Source organism: Rattus rattus, chromosome 2 (genome assembly GCF_011064425.1).
Source record: "Rattus rattus isolate New Zealand chromosome 2, Rrattus_CSIRO_v1, whole genome shotgun sequence".
NCBI lineage: Eukaryota > Metazoa > Chordata > Mammalia > Rodentia > Muridae > Rattus > Rattus rattus.
The window spans coordinates 166,047,250-166,062,861 of record NC_046155.1 but is presented as its reverse complement, the minus strand read 5'-3'; the positions used below and the strand labels follow the sequence as shown (position 1 = coordinate 166,062,861).

Below are 15,612 nucleotides of genomic sequence, written 5' to 3'. Positions count from 1 at the left end.
CGCCCACTGGCTTGGTTTCTATTCTTGTCTGTGTGTACTTAACAAAAGCCCAAACTTAAACAAGACATTCACATGCTTGTACACCAAACTAGGTAGCCATCTCTTTCTGTTACTCTTGTGTAATATATGACATTACTTTCAAATACTTTAAAATTCTTAAGCTGTGTGTGGTGACACATGCCTGTAATCCTAGCATCCAGGAGGCTAATGCAGGGGTTCACATTCAAGGCTGCTTGGGGCAAATCCAAGGTACAGTGAAAGAAAAACAGAAACAAAGAATAGGGTGTGGGGGTGAGAGGTCAATCCCAGATGAGCAGATACATCCCATCCGTTCTCCATGAATATGCATGTTTTTAAAATGGTGGCAAGTATACAATTCACTATACTAGTATTTAATCACGTGGTTCAGTGACAGCACGTTTACAAATGTTCTGTTGCTACCCATAGTCCTGTTTTCATACTAGAAAACAAAACACGATTCCCTGTTTCCTCCTCACTCCCAGTTCCTGCAACTACCAGTCTGCTTTCTAGGTCTGAATTTGAGAATTCTAAGTATTTAATGTAAGAGGACCTGTCCGGTGTAGCTGTCCTTTTGTAACTCCTGGGTTCATAGTGGCAGAATTCTCAAACCCTAAACAGTATGTTGTATATGAGTGAATACTTAATCGCAAGCTACCACTTGACTCCTGCACAGAGCACTGCTCTAAACAAAGGACACAGAGTCTGAGCCCTGCTGTCAGTCAGTTTGGGTAATGTCCCCAGGAGAAGAGCTGCTCGATTTTTTTTTTTTTGGTTCTTTTTTTTGGACCTGGGGACTGAACCCAGGGCCTTGCGCTTCCTAGGCAAGCGCTCTACCACTGAGCTAAATCCCCAACCCCAGAGCTGCTCGATTTTATTGGTTACTCTATTAGCTTTTTGACTGCTCTATAAGGGCTGCGTATCTGATTCACTGAACACTTAACCATCATTGGCAGAATTAGAAAGAATTCCTGTTTTCATGAAGGCGGTGAATGGATAGTGTAATAGAAATTATGCCGCTTAGAATTTGAGAATTGAGGAATAAAAAGTAAAGATGAATGGGCCTTTGGTTCATGCATAATCCTGGTACCCAGGAGGCAGAAGAAGCAGGATAACAAGTCCAAGGCCAGTCCGGATTAGAGAGAGCGCTTGATTTTAAAGATGGAAGTAACTGCAAATGTATCAAGCATAACACCGAGATTTATTAAAACAGTTCTTTCTGCTTTACTAATTTTTTTCATGCAGAGCAAAGTTCATTCACTTTTTTCTCTTCCTCTAGCAATAAAGACTCATAGGTGGTAAATAGCGTATTTTAATAACCGTTTTACTTATTGACGTCTAGTATCATGTGACATGGTTATAATTTTTATTTCAAATGAAGTCATTACCAAGGCAGCCATGTAGGGAATGGTACTATCGTAATATCTGGCTCCCCCCCCCATCCCAGACACTGCTCCTGGTCCCCATCCCTCCCTCCCAGTCCCACCCTAGCTGGCCTTTTGATGCACCTCCATTTACTTCAACCAGGGATTTCTGTGTCTAAGTATTTCCCAAAACCTTTATTATCATGTGTGCTTGTGAGGTGCTCGCGTGTCAGTCGCAGCATGCAGGTGGAGGTCAGAGGACAAGTTTAGAGTCAGTTCTCTGTTAATGTGGAGGGTTCCAGGCGTAGGCTCAGGTCATCAAGCTGAAGCAGTACGTTTTGTTATGCAGCCATGCATCTGTCTCTGCATGGAGGCCACACTAATGACTCCAGAGATGGTCGAGCACCGTCTTGTTTCTAGACTCCGCGTCTCTGTTGAGTGTTTCATTACCCTGACCGGTTTTTACATCTAGTAGCTCTGGCTGCAGAGAGAGTTAACAAACAAGGAAATAAGTGTTGGGGGCCATGTTGTGCATGGTGTGCATCACAATGTCCAAAAATGTGATTTTTAGACAACCGCAAAAAATACCAGAAGATAGTGACTGCTGGGGCTGTCTCTGCGGCTCGTTATGACAGAGCCCGTGAGAACCCATGAGGCCGCTTTTATCTCTGGTCTAAACCCACAGGTCCCGCCTCCCAACTCTAAGGCTGGTCTGTGCTGTGAGCCTGAAGATGGCTGAGAGCAGATGTCTGTCGTGGGTGGAGAACTGACCTGAGACCACAGCACCAGCTGTAAGGTCCTGGGAAAGGGTGGACTGGACCTGCAGGCGTCTCGACAGGCACTAAAGACCGTCTCAACCTTGAAATACCAGCAACAGCTGCGGGGCATGGAGCGCCTGTCCCAGATGGCCGGAAGAAGAGGTGAGGTGGTGCAGGGAAGAGCGCGTGGGCTTGTGGGAGAGCTGTATTCAGGGAGCAGCGAGGAGGCCTGGTGCTCCTGTCCCAGAAGTTTATAGGGCACTACTGAGTGTACGGGATAGACCAGTTTCACTTCATTAATGTGACAGAATTTTACATTTACTTACTTTGTGTGTCCGTGTCTGTGTATGCACATGTGTATAGGCTCACACGTACCACAGAGCGTGTGTATAGGTCAGAGAACAACATGCAGATATTGATGCTCTCCTAGGGATAGAACACAGGTTGTCAGCTTGGAGGTGAGCACCTTCGTCTGCTGAGCCGTCTTGCTGGTGCCATCCTTTTCCTAGAGAAACTTCAGTGTACTGTAAAAGTGGCGTTATAAACCGGAAGTAATGTCTCTTGTTTCATCACTCCTTATCCCTGCCTCTGTTCCCAGCCACTTAGAACATTTTTATCTGGGTGCTCATCACTGCTTTTCTTTTTTTTTTTGGTTCTTTTTTTTTTTTTTTTTTTCCGGAGCTTGGGACCGAACCCAGGGCCTTTGCGCTTCCTAGGCAAGCGCTCTACCACTGAGCTAAATCCCCAACCACTGCTTTTCTTAATAACACCTATATATCGCTAAGTTTTGATTTATTAAGTTTTTACTTTCTATAATTCACATCAGGGCTCTTCTCTTTCTTAAAGAAATATACTGTGTTGCTATATAGCCAGTAGGTAGGCTCTTAACCTCCCAGGGATCTCATCACACAGCGTGCACTTCAGAGTCTCTGGAGATTGATGTGGTACTTAACCATTGAGGATCAAGTTTCTAGGGGATCTTAGACCATCTGGTCAGAAAGATCTCCACATTCCTTTGTCGGGAACTCTGAGCAAATCTGTTGTGCTTCTCTTTCCTCAGCTTGGTGTTCCGAGGATTCTGCACTTGGCCAGGAAGAAGAGGACATGAGCAGGCCTTCTGTACGTTCTAAACACCATTTTCGCTCTGCAGGGTTTGTTCACAGTGCAGCTGCTGTAATCTGTCACTAGGCTGGGGGAAGGGACATGAATGGAATTAAGTGAAGAAAATGCAGATAAACATGAGAGCAGGGGAGGGGGCACAGCCGGAAGGAATAGGTATGAGCAGAACTTCTCGGGTGGGGTGGGCTCAAAGTCTGGTGTGAAGTAGAGTCAAGCGGACAGAGCTGAAGTCCTTTCTGTGGCCAGTACTTCCTGAGGAAAACACAATTTAAGGAAAGCAAAAGCTTTTCATTGTTCCTGAAGCCAGAAAAGAAATTCTAAAATAGTTTGATTTTTGTTATTTTAAGCTCAATTTTTACAAATCAGTCTTGACCAAAGAAAAATTAAATAGAGGAGTAAGTGGAATATTTATATTGCTTTGGAATAATCTTCCAGTTTTCTGTTTGCTTGTTTGGTCTTTTTTTCCAGTTTAAGCTTTTGATGGGAAGTTGAACTAAATTATATGAATATTCTGTGGCACCCTTGCGGTTCTGATATTTATGGCCTTCTGTCATTCATTCATTCATTCATTCATTTTTTGTCTTAGAAGATGCAGTCTAGTTTGTTTGTTTATTTATTTATTTTTGTTTGTTTTTTGAGATAAGGTCTCACTCTGTAGCCTTGGTTTATCTGGACCTTGCTTTGTAGACCAGGCTGGCCTTGAACTTACGAGCTCCTCCAGGGCTAGGATGAAAAGCATGTGCCACCATATCTTGTCAGTATTCTCTTTTTAAACAATTTTTATTACACTTCCTATTTATTTGTAGAGCTGGCAGTAGGCACGCCACTGTGCTAACTGTGGAGGTCAGAGAACACCTTGTTAGAGGTGCTTCTCTCCTTCCACCCTGTAGGTCCTGGGGATCAAACTTAGGTCATCAGGGTTGGTGGCAGGTGCCTTTACCCACGGAGCCACCATCTCACTGGCTCAGTGCAGTGTTCTTGTCTTAATGTTCTCTGTTTACCTCACTCTTGATTCTTTCTGTTTCTGTTTGAAGTTGCTCATTCCTGTATTTTGAGCATTTTTCTCTTGGCTGCTTTTTTCTTTAGCTCTTATTGTCAAAGAGTAGACATGCTCTTTTTTCTAGATAACCTAAGTCAGTGATTGTCAACCTCCCTAATGCTGTGACAGTGTACCATTTAATACAGTTCCTTGTGGTGACCCCACCTCCCACAATGTTATTTTCGTTGTTCTTTCATAACTAAGTTTGCTTCTGTTCTGATCATAATGTGAAATCTGTTCTCTGATGGTCTTGGGTGACCCCCAGAGGGGTCTGACCCAGGTTGAGAACCCCTGACCTAAAGGCTCTTGTCATAAGACTTTTCCCTGCTGCTGCCAGTGTTTCTCTGGCCCTAACAGACTTCAGTTCACATTTGTCTGGTGACTAAAGTGCACGACCATGTTAGGAGAAGTCTCTCACTTTCTTTGTGCCTCAATTTCATCATCTACATGAGGATTATCATGGGTCACTTCCAAAGGAATGTAGGGCGCCAGGGGGACCCAGTGAGTGCTCCACAGGTAGCTGGCCTCCTGTGTTCTCCTCAGCTGTCGCCTCTCCCCCTGAGCTGCTCTCTGGATGCCCTGATGCTGTCCAGTGCCTCAGGGTAGCCTAGAAGTTAGGGGAGGAGACTGCCTAGTTTCTATCAGAAATGTACATCAGTAAAGCCCACTCTTGCTATGAGAAGCAGCAAGGGGTATTTTTTAAATGTTTTTATATATACACACACACATTACACACAAATGTCAGGAAAACTAGTAGTTCTCAAAAACAATAATTAACAAAATAAAAAAAATGAATAAGGAATACGAAGAGTTAGAATACAGATGGCCAACAAATACTTAAAATTATGTTATAAAAAGACACTTAACAGTTTTTAGGTATATTTCCAATTAATGAGCAATGACCAGTTTTAAACTTGTTATAGAATTGGGATGTAGATGTTGCCCAGGGCAGCTCTTAACTGTGTATGAATACATTACATGCCACTCAACCCTCTGTGGTGCTGTGTAGCATGGCTTTGTGACAAATTATTCTTCTATAAACTCTGTGTGTTAATACATAACCATTGTCAGAAGTCTGTGCTATAGGCGTTACATTTTTTTTTTTTTTCAGAGCTGAGGAGCGAACCCAGGGCCTTGCGCTTGCCAGGCAAGCACTCTACCACTGAGTTAAATCCTCAACCCCTACATTAATTTTTACAGCTAAAGAAAGTGGAAAATGGAGGTTAAGAAGCTTATATAATCAAGTACCAGTGTGTAGTCAACTTAGGATTCCAACCAACACTAGTGTCTACATCCTAATGGTGTACCATGAGTAAAGAAACAATCATTTCTGCCAATGGCCTCTCCCCATTGTTTGTCCTTTTTTTTTTTTTTTGTCTCAAGGCAGGGTCTTACTGTATAGATCAGTCTGGCCTCAAGCTCGCACAGGTCCACCTACCTGTGCCTCCCAGGCGCTGAGATCAGTGGTGGCCACCGCCATGCCTACCGCTTGTCCATCTTGTCAGTCCTTTACTACTTTAAGTTAGAAAAGTTAAGAATGCCAAGACCTGGGCTCAGTGGTTAAGAGCACTGACTGCTCTTCCAGAGGTCCTGAGTTCAATTCCCAGCAACCACATGGTGGCTCACAACCATCTGTAATGGGATCTGATGCCGTCTTCTGACCTGCAGGCACATGCTGTATAAATAATAATTAATCAATTCATTAAAACTTTAAAAAAAGGAATGCCTAGACCTTCAAGTGTTAAGAAACTGTTCACAGCCAAGCATGGTGGCCTTTAATCTCAGTATTTTGGAGGCAGAAGCAGCAGGATGATCTCTGTGTCTGTGAGTTCAAGGCCAGCCTGGTGTACAGAATGAGTTCCAGGACAGCAAGAGCTGTTATACAAAAACCCTGTCTCAGAAAAGGAGAAAGAAATTGTTCACACATGTACATACATACCTTTTCACCCACAATAAACCAAAAGCCAATACCTCCTCTATTGGTGAAAACCAGGTCATCCCACCGAGGTCAGAGGCGCAGCCAGGCTGCTCAGGCTACTGCATTTGTTTGCTCTCAGTTCTGGATACCCAGGCACATGAATAAGGAGGACAAAGGCGGACACTGGAGGGAGGGTGCAGAGACAGGACACTCAGCTGTCACGGAGCAGGCTGGGCACGGCCTTCATCCCAGCCTGCAGGAAGCAGAGCAGCTGGGCCTGGTGTGGTGTGGAAGAAAAAACTATATGATAGTTCTGGAACCCAAGACAATGCAAATACTTTTAAAACCATAATCTACAGATATTTCTGTCAATTAAGAAGTATTATTCTTAGATATGTACTCAAACCAAGTCTAGAATATTTTTGAAAACAAAACATTCAGAATGGCTGGAAATGGGGACTAATGTGTGGACTTTTAAAAGACTTTGATTTAATACTTACGCGATTTTAATGAAAGAACTTGTATAAAATGCTGTCAGCCAGTGTAATGCCACAGGACTGACTCTTGACCACCTTTATGCTGGCAGTATAAACCTTGTTATCTTTCGAGATTTGATCTGTTATTCAAATGGAGAGGATGGCGCTGTGGAAACACTGAGAACTCTGGAGATCTTAACACTTATTGCCAGAGTCTGGTTTTCTTAAAAGGAAGGAAGAATAAAACTTAATGACTTAATTAGCTATGAGTCTGTTCAGTGACTCATTTTACTCCAGTGCTCCCACTCTGATCGGGTACCCAAGAGTAAAGAAATGCACATTGTTGCCAAAGGCCTATCTCTATTGGTTGTATCTTTGCTTTAATGGGTCTGTGCTTTATTAGTTAAGACTCCTGCTACTTGCTGTGAATGTGAGTGTGTACAGAGAGTTACCACATCAAGAATATGGACTAAGCTGTACAGTACTGAGGCTGGGTGTGGCTGGGTTGACAGAGTGCTCTCCTAGCGTGCACAGAGCCTGGCCTCAGGACCCAGCAGTAGCAGTACATGTGTATGGAGGCATTCATTTGTTTCCCAGCATCTGGAAAGCAGAGGCAGGAGGGAGGAGCAGGAACTCAAGGCCATCCTTGACTGTAGCGCAAGCCAGAGGCCACCTGACCGTTTTTTGTTTTATGTTTTCCTGTCGTTTGGCTTTTCTTTTTTGTCAGTTGTGATTTTTATCTTGTTTTTGTGTGGGACTTACTGACTGGGAAAGAGTAGCTTGGCTTTGTTTAGCACTTTTTATATTAGTTTATATTCCAGGGGGTGATCCATTTCTAGAACCTTCATTGAGGTTTACAGAGGAGATATTGGTCAGGGTTGCACAGTGAATTTGTAGCCAGGCTTTGGGCTTTCCCTGTCAGAATCCATGGCATCATTACCAGTGAGAACATCTAAATCCAGCTTTATTTGAATATCTTCCTACCATGAAACTGGGTTTCCAGCCCAGAATGTGTCAGTTACCCTAACGTCCTTTGTTTTTGTTTTTGTTTTTTTTTTTTTTTAAAGATTTTATTTATTTTATATATCTGAATGCACTGTTGTCTTCAGACACACCAGAAGAGGGCATCAGATCCCATTACAGGTGGTTGTGAGACACCATGTTGTTGCTGGGATTTGAACTCAGGACCTCAGGAAGAGCAGTCAGTGCTCTTAACCACTGAGCCACCTCTCCAGCCGTGCTTTGTTTTTTTGAGTAACATAACAGAGCTTATTGTCCTTCCTGGGCCCGCCTAGGTAACTGCTCGGGTAGCTCTGCTTTGGGGCTGATGCGTGCTGTGCAGGTCTGTTCTGCCTGGAGCTTGTGAGGGCTGCAGCTCCCTGGGTCACATGGCTAGAGTACAGAGGTTAAGGAGCAGGAGTGTCTGAGCATTTGCCCACCCATGCACTAAGATTCCTCAGCAGATGGCATGTGAGAAACAAGCAGCGTGTGAAGTGTGTTTAATGGTCAGTTCATCACAGTAGCACAGGAAGTTGGCTTTTGCATCCTGAGAATCAGCTCAGGTTGTTGTGCATGCCCAGACTGACCTGTTTCATGCTGATTTAAAGTATCCTAAACGTAGAGACCTTCCTGAACTTTGAACTGAGCCTTAACTCAGAACTGTTTTCAATTGAGTTCATGGCCACAGATTTGTTAGAACATATTCAGTACCCTAAAAAGAAACACAGTGTTTATTAACTCTCACTTCCAAGTTCCTCCCAGGGCTCCAAAGTTGGCCAGCATAAGTCTTTGTGAGAACTGTGTGCCTGTTACATCTTCTCCTTTAAATAGAGTCATCTAACACAACTCAGGGTTCATTTGTGTTGCAGCTCCTATCAGTACTCACCTTGGGTCTCATTGGGTAAACGTAGTCATGGAGGTGTGCATGTGTGTGCATCTACAGAGGTCAGAGGGGACACCAGTTTTTAAATTATTTTCCACCATGACAGTGCATATAGTGTCTTGCCTGAAACACTGTGTAAACCAGGCTAGCCTTAAACTCACAGGACCCACCTGCCTCTTTCAAGTGCTGGGATTAAAGCGTCCCACCTTATTTTTGAGACAGGTTCCCTCACTCGCCCCGGAAGTCCAAATCAACTAGACTGCCTGGTCAGCAAGCCTGGAGCTTCCTTCATCCATTTCCCTAATTCTGGGATTAGTGGTTTAGGCTGTCTTTGGATTTTTTTCCATGGGTGCTGGGGATCCAAATTCAGTTCCCCATGCTTGCCAACTGAGCCATCTTTGGGTCTTTAGTACTCTTTTTTCAACTTCTAAATAGTAGGTTGTAGGAGACAGCTGGGTAGATGGAGCAGTCATGTAAAAGCCAGATGGGAATGGTGGCCGCCTGTAATTCCAACTCTGGTCCAGCTGAAATCAGTGAGCTCTGTATTCAGGACAAAGACAGCAGACATGACTGACTGTTGGCCTACATACATACACACACACACGCACGCACGCACGCACGCACGCACGCACGCACGCACGTATATATACCACACACGTATACCCTCATCCCTAATGAAAGTCTCTAGTACTTTATTGTGTGTATACCACATGTAGTCTGTTGACTAATAGACATTTGAGTCATTTCCATCTTTGTTTTAGAGATGAGCTCTCCCTGTGTGGCCCAGACTGGCCTGAATTTACTTGCCCTCTCCTGCTGAGCCTCGAAAGTGCTGGATTGTAGGCGCGTGCCTACTTTTGGCTGCTTTCACATTTTGGCGATTATGCATAATCCTGCTTAGAACACTCGAGTACACGTTTTTTAAATTATTTTTATTTCATGTGCATTAGTGTCTTGCCTGCACATGTGTCTGTATGAGGGTGAGTTACAGGCAGTTTTGAGCTGCCACGTGGGTGTTGGGAATTGAACTCGGGTCCTCTTGAAGAACAGCCAGTGCTCTTAACCACTGAGCCATGACATTTTCAGTTTTCTCATGTGTGTGCATCTAGGTACAGAATTGGTGAGTCTCATGTTTAATTTAAACTTTTAAGGAATCATCCCTTTAATATTAAAAACTATTATTAAAATACTTGAATCATTTTACCTCCCCCCTGCAGTACATGAGGGATGTAATTTCTCTGTGTCCTCATCAGCCCTGTCATTTGTTCTTTTGACTGTAGCCATCTGCTGTATATGACATCTGCCCCGGTGTGAGTTTGATTTGCATATGTATAATACCTGGCAATATTTAACATTGCATGCGGCTTATTGTGTCTGTTTTCAAAGAAATATGTATTGAGAGCCATTGCCCACTTAGATTGATTTGTCGTTTGAGGAGGGGGTTGCACCAAATTCTCTATTTTACAGCCCTGGCTGTCTGGAGCATGCTCTGTAGACCAGACTGACCTTGAAGTCAGAGAACCACCTGCCTCAGCCTCAAGTGCCGGGGTTAAAGGCCTGCGCCTCCACCCTTGGCCTTGGTTTTTCTTTCTTTTAGTTGCATTTATTTTCTGGGCATGGTGTTAGCCCCCTTTTAAATCCCAGTATTCAGGAGGCAGAGGCCCACACATATCTGTGAGTTCAAGCCCAGCTTGATCCACTATGTTACATAATGGAACCCAGTCTCAAAACAACAAAAACATTTCATGTGCTAATTGGTGTTTGAAGAAGGCATGTGCCAGGACTTAGATATGGAGGTCAGAGGGAAGCTGGCTGGAGTCAGTTCTTTCCTTCCACCTTGTGGGTCCTAGGCTTTTAACAAGGTGGTTAGTCTTAGTTGCAAGTGCCCATATCCACTGAGCTGTCTTGTTGGCCTAGTTTGTTTTTTTTATAATTTGATATTCTTTAGTTTACTGTGGAGGTGGGAGTGGGGGTGGGTGGATAGATGGATGTGGGAGTGCCCAGGGCCCATATTGTGTCCAGGAAAACACTGCCTAGACCAACCTCTTCGTTTCTCTAGGCTGCAGTGGATTAAGAATGGCTGTGACCCATACATTAAACACACCAGCACCAATGAAAACTCATAAGTTAGAAGTGCAGGGCTGGTGTGATGGCTCAGCAGGAGGAATGCTGGCTGCGGTTCCTGAGCTGGGCTTGGAGCTCAGTGAGGGCATCTCACCTAGCGTGTGCAAGGCGGACGGACAGCCCGAGTTCTGTCCCTGAGACCCACAGAGGAGAAGTGAAGAACCGACTCCTCTAGTTGTCCTGTTCTCCCCACCCATATCAAGGAGTGTACTTGCATAACCTCTCTCACACAAAGTAAGAAACTGACATCTACAGCTAGTGATGGGGCATGCTTTCTATTATCAATGTAAAGGAAAGAGGCCAGCCAACATAAAACTACTGGGATATTTGACCCTAAGTTTGAAAAACATGTTCTCGTCAACCGTTCATGCCTGCTGCCATGGGTTTATCTTCTAGTTTAGACGGATTACCTGCATTCTCTGCTCCTTACGTCATATGTCTCACTGCATACTGGATGCTTTATCTGGAAGTGCAGTAGGAATTTCCACCTTTGCCGTTTCAGATCTTCATGCCTTTCTTCTTGCCTCTCTCTCTTCCCTGTTGCTCTGCCCCGTTCCCTTCTGCTAAGTGGAGTATCTCAGTGCCTGTCAGGTCTGCGCCCCTTCCTTATGAGTCATGCTCTGCTATTTCATCCCTCACAGTAGAGCTCAGTCGCTAGTGACAGCGTGAGCGAATGCTCGCCGACTCGGGTTCAGTGGCCTTAGAGGATATTTCACTACCATGTAGTGCCCCTCTGTATACGTGAAGCTTGGCAGATATGAGGACTGGCCCTTGGTTACCAGCCAAATGATTCTTACTTACTTTGATCACAAGCCCTAATTTTGATGGCTTCAGATTAATTTGAATTTTTTTTTTCTATAGAAAACAGTGACATTCAAGGATGTGGCTGTGGACCTCACCCAGGAGGAATGGCAGCAAATGAAGCCTGCTCAGAGGGATTTGTACCGAGATGTGATGCTGGAGACCTACAGCAACCTAGTGACCGTGGGTAAGGAGAGCTTTCCAGTCACTGACATTGCTTTTCCCTCCGAGTTGGCTGGAGGAGCCTCCCCTCATGATCGTGTGTGCTCCAGCCCTGAGGGTAGATACTTGTGTCAGTGTGCAAGTTCCTTGATTCTCCTTCCTAAGTCCTCAACACCGGATCCAGCCCCATATCTGTAGATGTCACCAGCATTAACATGCAAGTTCTCTCCTGTTTTCTGAACCAGGTTGTCATGTCACCAAACCAGATGTGATCTTCAAGTTGGAACAAGAAGAGGAGCCGTGGGTGCTGGAGGAGGAGATGTTTTGGAGACGCTCTCCAGGTGAGGGAGTGAGGAGAGGCTCTTAACGACAAAGCCATGTGACAGAGCTCGGTGAGGGCTCCGTTCCCCTTTCCCAACACTGCGCTAATGGCCCTAGTCTCCTAAATGAGAGGTGTGTGCGTGACGGGCCACGTGTCAGATCGTGTGACATTTCTACTCTAGGGATGGCTGCTCTGTGGAGTTGTGTTCTTCCAGAAGGGCAGAACCCCTGTGAGTTCAGCGTGCCCGCCCTCCAGTGTGTCTCCGCTTACCTTGTGATCATTGTACCTTCCTGTGATCCTTGCACCCCTCCTCTTTCATGTTCACAGTTTCTCTTCTTACACAGTCTTAGTCCTTGGCTTCACTGCACTCTGGAAGGCTTCACCTTGTGTTCTGAAGTGAGTGGCGCCTTCCATTGTACTGCATAGGCCTCACTAGTCCCGTGGTTTTGAAGGTTGCGTTCCTGCCTTAGACAGTACTGTGGCTCTCCTTCCACTTATCCACATCTTCCTCAAATGCCTACTAGCTTAAAAAATGCTAACCATCCAAAAACACACGTTACAGTGTCCTTCATCAGTACACTTTGTCCTCTCTCTCTCAGCCGCATTCACTCCCTTGTTTCCAGAGCTCTCCTGGTTATTTTGCCATATGTATTTTAGATTTAACTGTCTTCTTTGGAAAAACCATGCTGATTTTTTCCTTAGGACTATACTCGATGTATGAGTTTGCCAAACTGTCTGTCTGTCTGTCTGTCTGTCTTCTGTCTACTTTGAGAAGTGGAGCTTTCTAAGTTCTCTTTTTTAACATTTTGTATGTTATTTATTGTTATTTCGTATTAGACAGAAAAAAAACAAGTTCTTTAAGAATTGAAAGGGGGCTGGAGATATGGCCACCACTTAAGAGCACTGGCTGTTCTTCAGAGGACCTGAGTTTGGTTCCCAGCACCCTCATGGCAGCTTACAGCTGTCTGTACCTCCACTTTCAGGGGATCTGATGCCTTCTCTGGCCTCCTTGGGAAGTAAATAATACAAAATGAAAATTTAAAAACATTTTTGAAAGAACTAGAAATGAAATTATAAAACCATTTGAATTTACAGATGTTGGGATTATATCCCTAGAAAATGCTAGGACCAATTGAGAAGGTGTGTCAAGTTGTATAAGAATCCAGTGAGGTACTAGGAAGGTAACACAAAAACTAATACCTTTCACGAATACCTCACAACTAAGAGGACATAAAAAAAAGAATGTCCATTTATAGTAATAGCAGTAAAAATAAAATGCTGTTTGAAGCTGGGCCTGTAACAACGTACAAAACAAAGTCTATGTACATGGATCTTAGAAGTTAGCATGTGTGTGTTCGGATGGGTCTTTGATTTCTTTCTTTTTTGTTGGATTTCTAGAGAGACCATGATGTCCTTGAAATCTCTTGAACTTCAGATCCCTCTGCCTCTTTACCTCAAGTGTTGGGTTTATGTGACTCTGGAGATTAAACCCAGGGCCTTACATGCTGGGCACGTCCTCTGCCAACTGAGCCACATCCCAGCCTATAATTTATTTTGTGTGTAGGAAAATACCTTTGAGTACTAGAAGAATGGCTCAGCAGGTAACAGCGTGTGCCTTGCTGAGGACCTGGGTTTAGTCCCCAGCACCACAATGGGCAGCTCGTATCCACTGTAAATCCAGTTCCAGCAGAATACTTTTCTAAATTACTGCATTTGACAAGGTTGGCTGTAACAAATTCTTTTTTTTTTTTTTGGTTCTTTTTTTTTCGGAGCTGGGGATCGAACCCAGGGCCTTGCGCTTCCTAGGTAAGCGCTCTACCACTGAGCTAAATCCCCAGCCCCTGTAACAAATTCTTAAGCCTTATTTTCTTTCCCACAGTTTTACTGTGGGTAGTATCTTGTGAGCCTTTGTCAGTTCTGTGTCGTTTTCCACTTTTAAATATTGCTGGGAAAGAAGCCCAGTCGTTTCTCCTCAGGTCACTTGGCCTGATCATCCACACAAGTAGTCAGGGATTCGTGTCTGGGGAGTTGCTTTGTTGTGTTTTCTTTAAGGCTTTAGAAACGCAGCCGAGTGTGATCAGTGTCTTTTAGACTTGTGGATTGTCTTTCTTCCTTCCCCACATTTGTTAGTGTTGTTTCCAGTGCTAGGAATCACACACACCCTCCCCAGTGTGTACATTCTACGCCAGTGTTCTACCTGCAGCCACCTCCGTCAGCCCAGAGATTGTTTTGGGGTTTTGCTTCTGTACTGTCCTTATACAGATCTGATGGCGTGGTTTTCTGATTCTCATTGTTTGTCAGGGCCTCGTTGTCCCGGTATCTTCTCCTGCATCCACTACAAAGAAAAAAAAAAAAACGTTCTGAGCCGATAGAAAGTCTTTGTGCTTCACACTGACCATGCCATCAGGTTCAAAGTTGGTTACCCATTGTCCCAAGCAGAAGGGACTGTCATCTTCATGATTCTTTTATCTTCTGGTCCCTCCCACCCTCCTGTGCCAACAGCGTGTTTTTCCAGAGTAAAGTTTGTTTGCGTCTGCTTACTCAGTGTTTCTCCTCTGCCCTTTGTCAGTGCCGTGTGAAGTCAGCTAGGCGCCTCCTTCCACTGTGTCAGAGTTGGAAAATACCTGTCTATGTTTGGCAGAACTCGGTTTCCTAGATATCTTATCTGAGAGAAGTAAGCTCTGGACTTCTTCTCTACCTTAATCAACCCATTTTCTGTTCTTTGCTTATATTCTGGAGTTTGTTTTTATTTTAGATTTATTTATTTTATGTATGTGGGTACACTGTCACTGTCTCCAGACACACCAGAAGAGGGCATCAGACCCCATTACTGATGGTTGTGAGCCACTGTGTGGTTGCTGGGAACTGAACTCAGGACCTCTGGAAGAGCAGTCAGTGCTCTTAACCACTGAGCCACCTCTCTAGCCCTATTCTGGAGTTAAAAGTTTCAATGAGGATGTACTATTCTGTTCTTTCTTTCTATAGAGTGAGATGTGTTTGATGCACCATACTGAATCAGGGAAACCTCTGCTCTATTTATCTAATAAAGCACCCTTCTTGGAAATAGCTTTCCTCTTTCCTCTCTCCTCTTTCTTCCCTTGGATTTTTCTTTGGGTCTCACTCACTGTTTATTTCTTCTTGTTTTATAAAATGCGTTTTGCATGACTCCTTTTCTCAACTTCCCTTGGACTGTTAGGGACCAGACTACTTGAAAACTTCAGAGACTCTGTTGGAAGGACAAGGAAACAGTAACATCTGTGTTCTTGCCCATGGGTAAACTTGACAAGAGCTGAGGTAGGGTCCAGGGTCTCAAGGGAGTCAAGATTTCAGTTCCTGGAAACAGACTCTTTCCCCAGGAAGGGCTGTGGTTATCATTCCCAAGGCCAGCGATCTGTGCACACTCAAGATAGCCTGTGTTCCTCTGTACATTCCTTGAGAAGCTTCCTGCTGACTTCATCGCATTGTGTGACAGCTGTCTGCTGCTGGCTTTGTCCGCTTCTCTGCAAGCAGTGTATAAGATGCCTAATAACGATGCCGGCATGGTCCATAGCTTTCGCAGTCCTCACTCCGGCTTTGTGTCTTCTTTATGTTATCATCCCTGGCCCTCCCCCGTGACACCGTGCAGTTCA

General features: G+C 44.4%; 1 protein-coding gene across 2 annotated transcripts in view; it reads left to right on the top strand.

Moving 5' to 3' along the window:
* Positions 1 to 2,185: 2,185 nt before the first annotated feature.
* Positions 2,186 to 15,612, top strand: part of Znf568 (zinc finger protein 568) — a 35,743-nt gene continuing 22,316 nt past the window's right edge. For both annotated transcript variants that reach the window (XM_032893972.1, XM_032893970.1), the window contains exons 1-4: positions 2,186 to 2,302; positions 3,201 to 3,259; positions 11,560 to 11,686; positions 11,907 to 12,002. In XM_032893972.1, the coding sequence (XP_032749863.1) occupies positions 2,269 to 2,302; positions 3,201 to 3,259; positions 11,560 to 11,686; positions 11,907 to 12,002 (316 nt within the window). In that variant the 5' untranslated portion in view covers positions 2,186 to 2,268. The remainder of the gene's footprint in view (positions 2,303 to 3,200; positions 3,260 to 11,559; positions 11,687 to 11,906; positions 12,003 to 15,612) is intronic.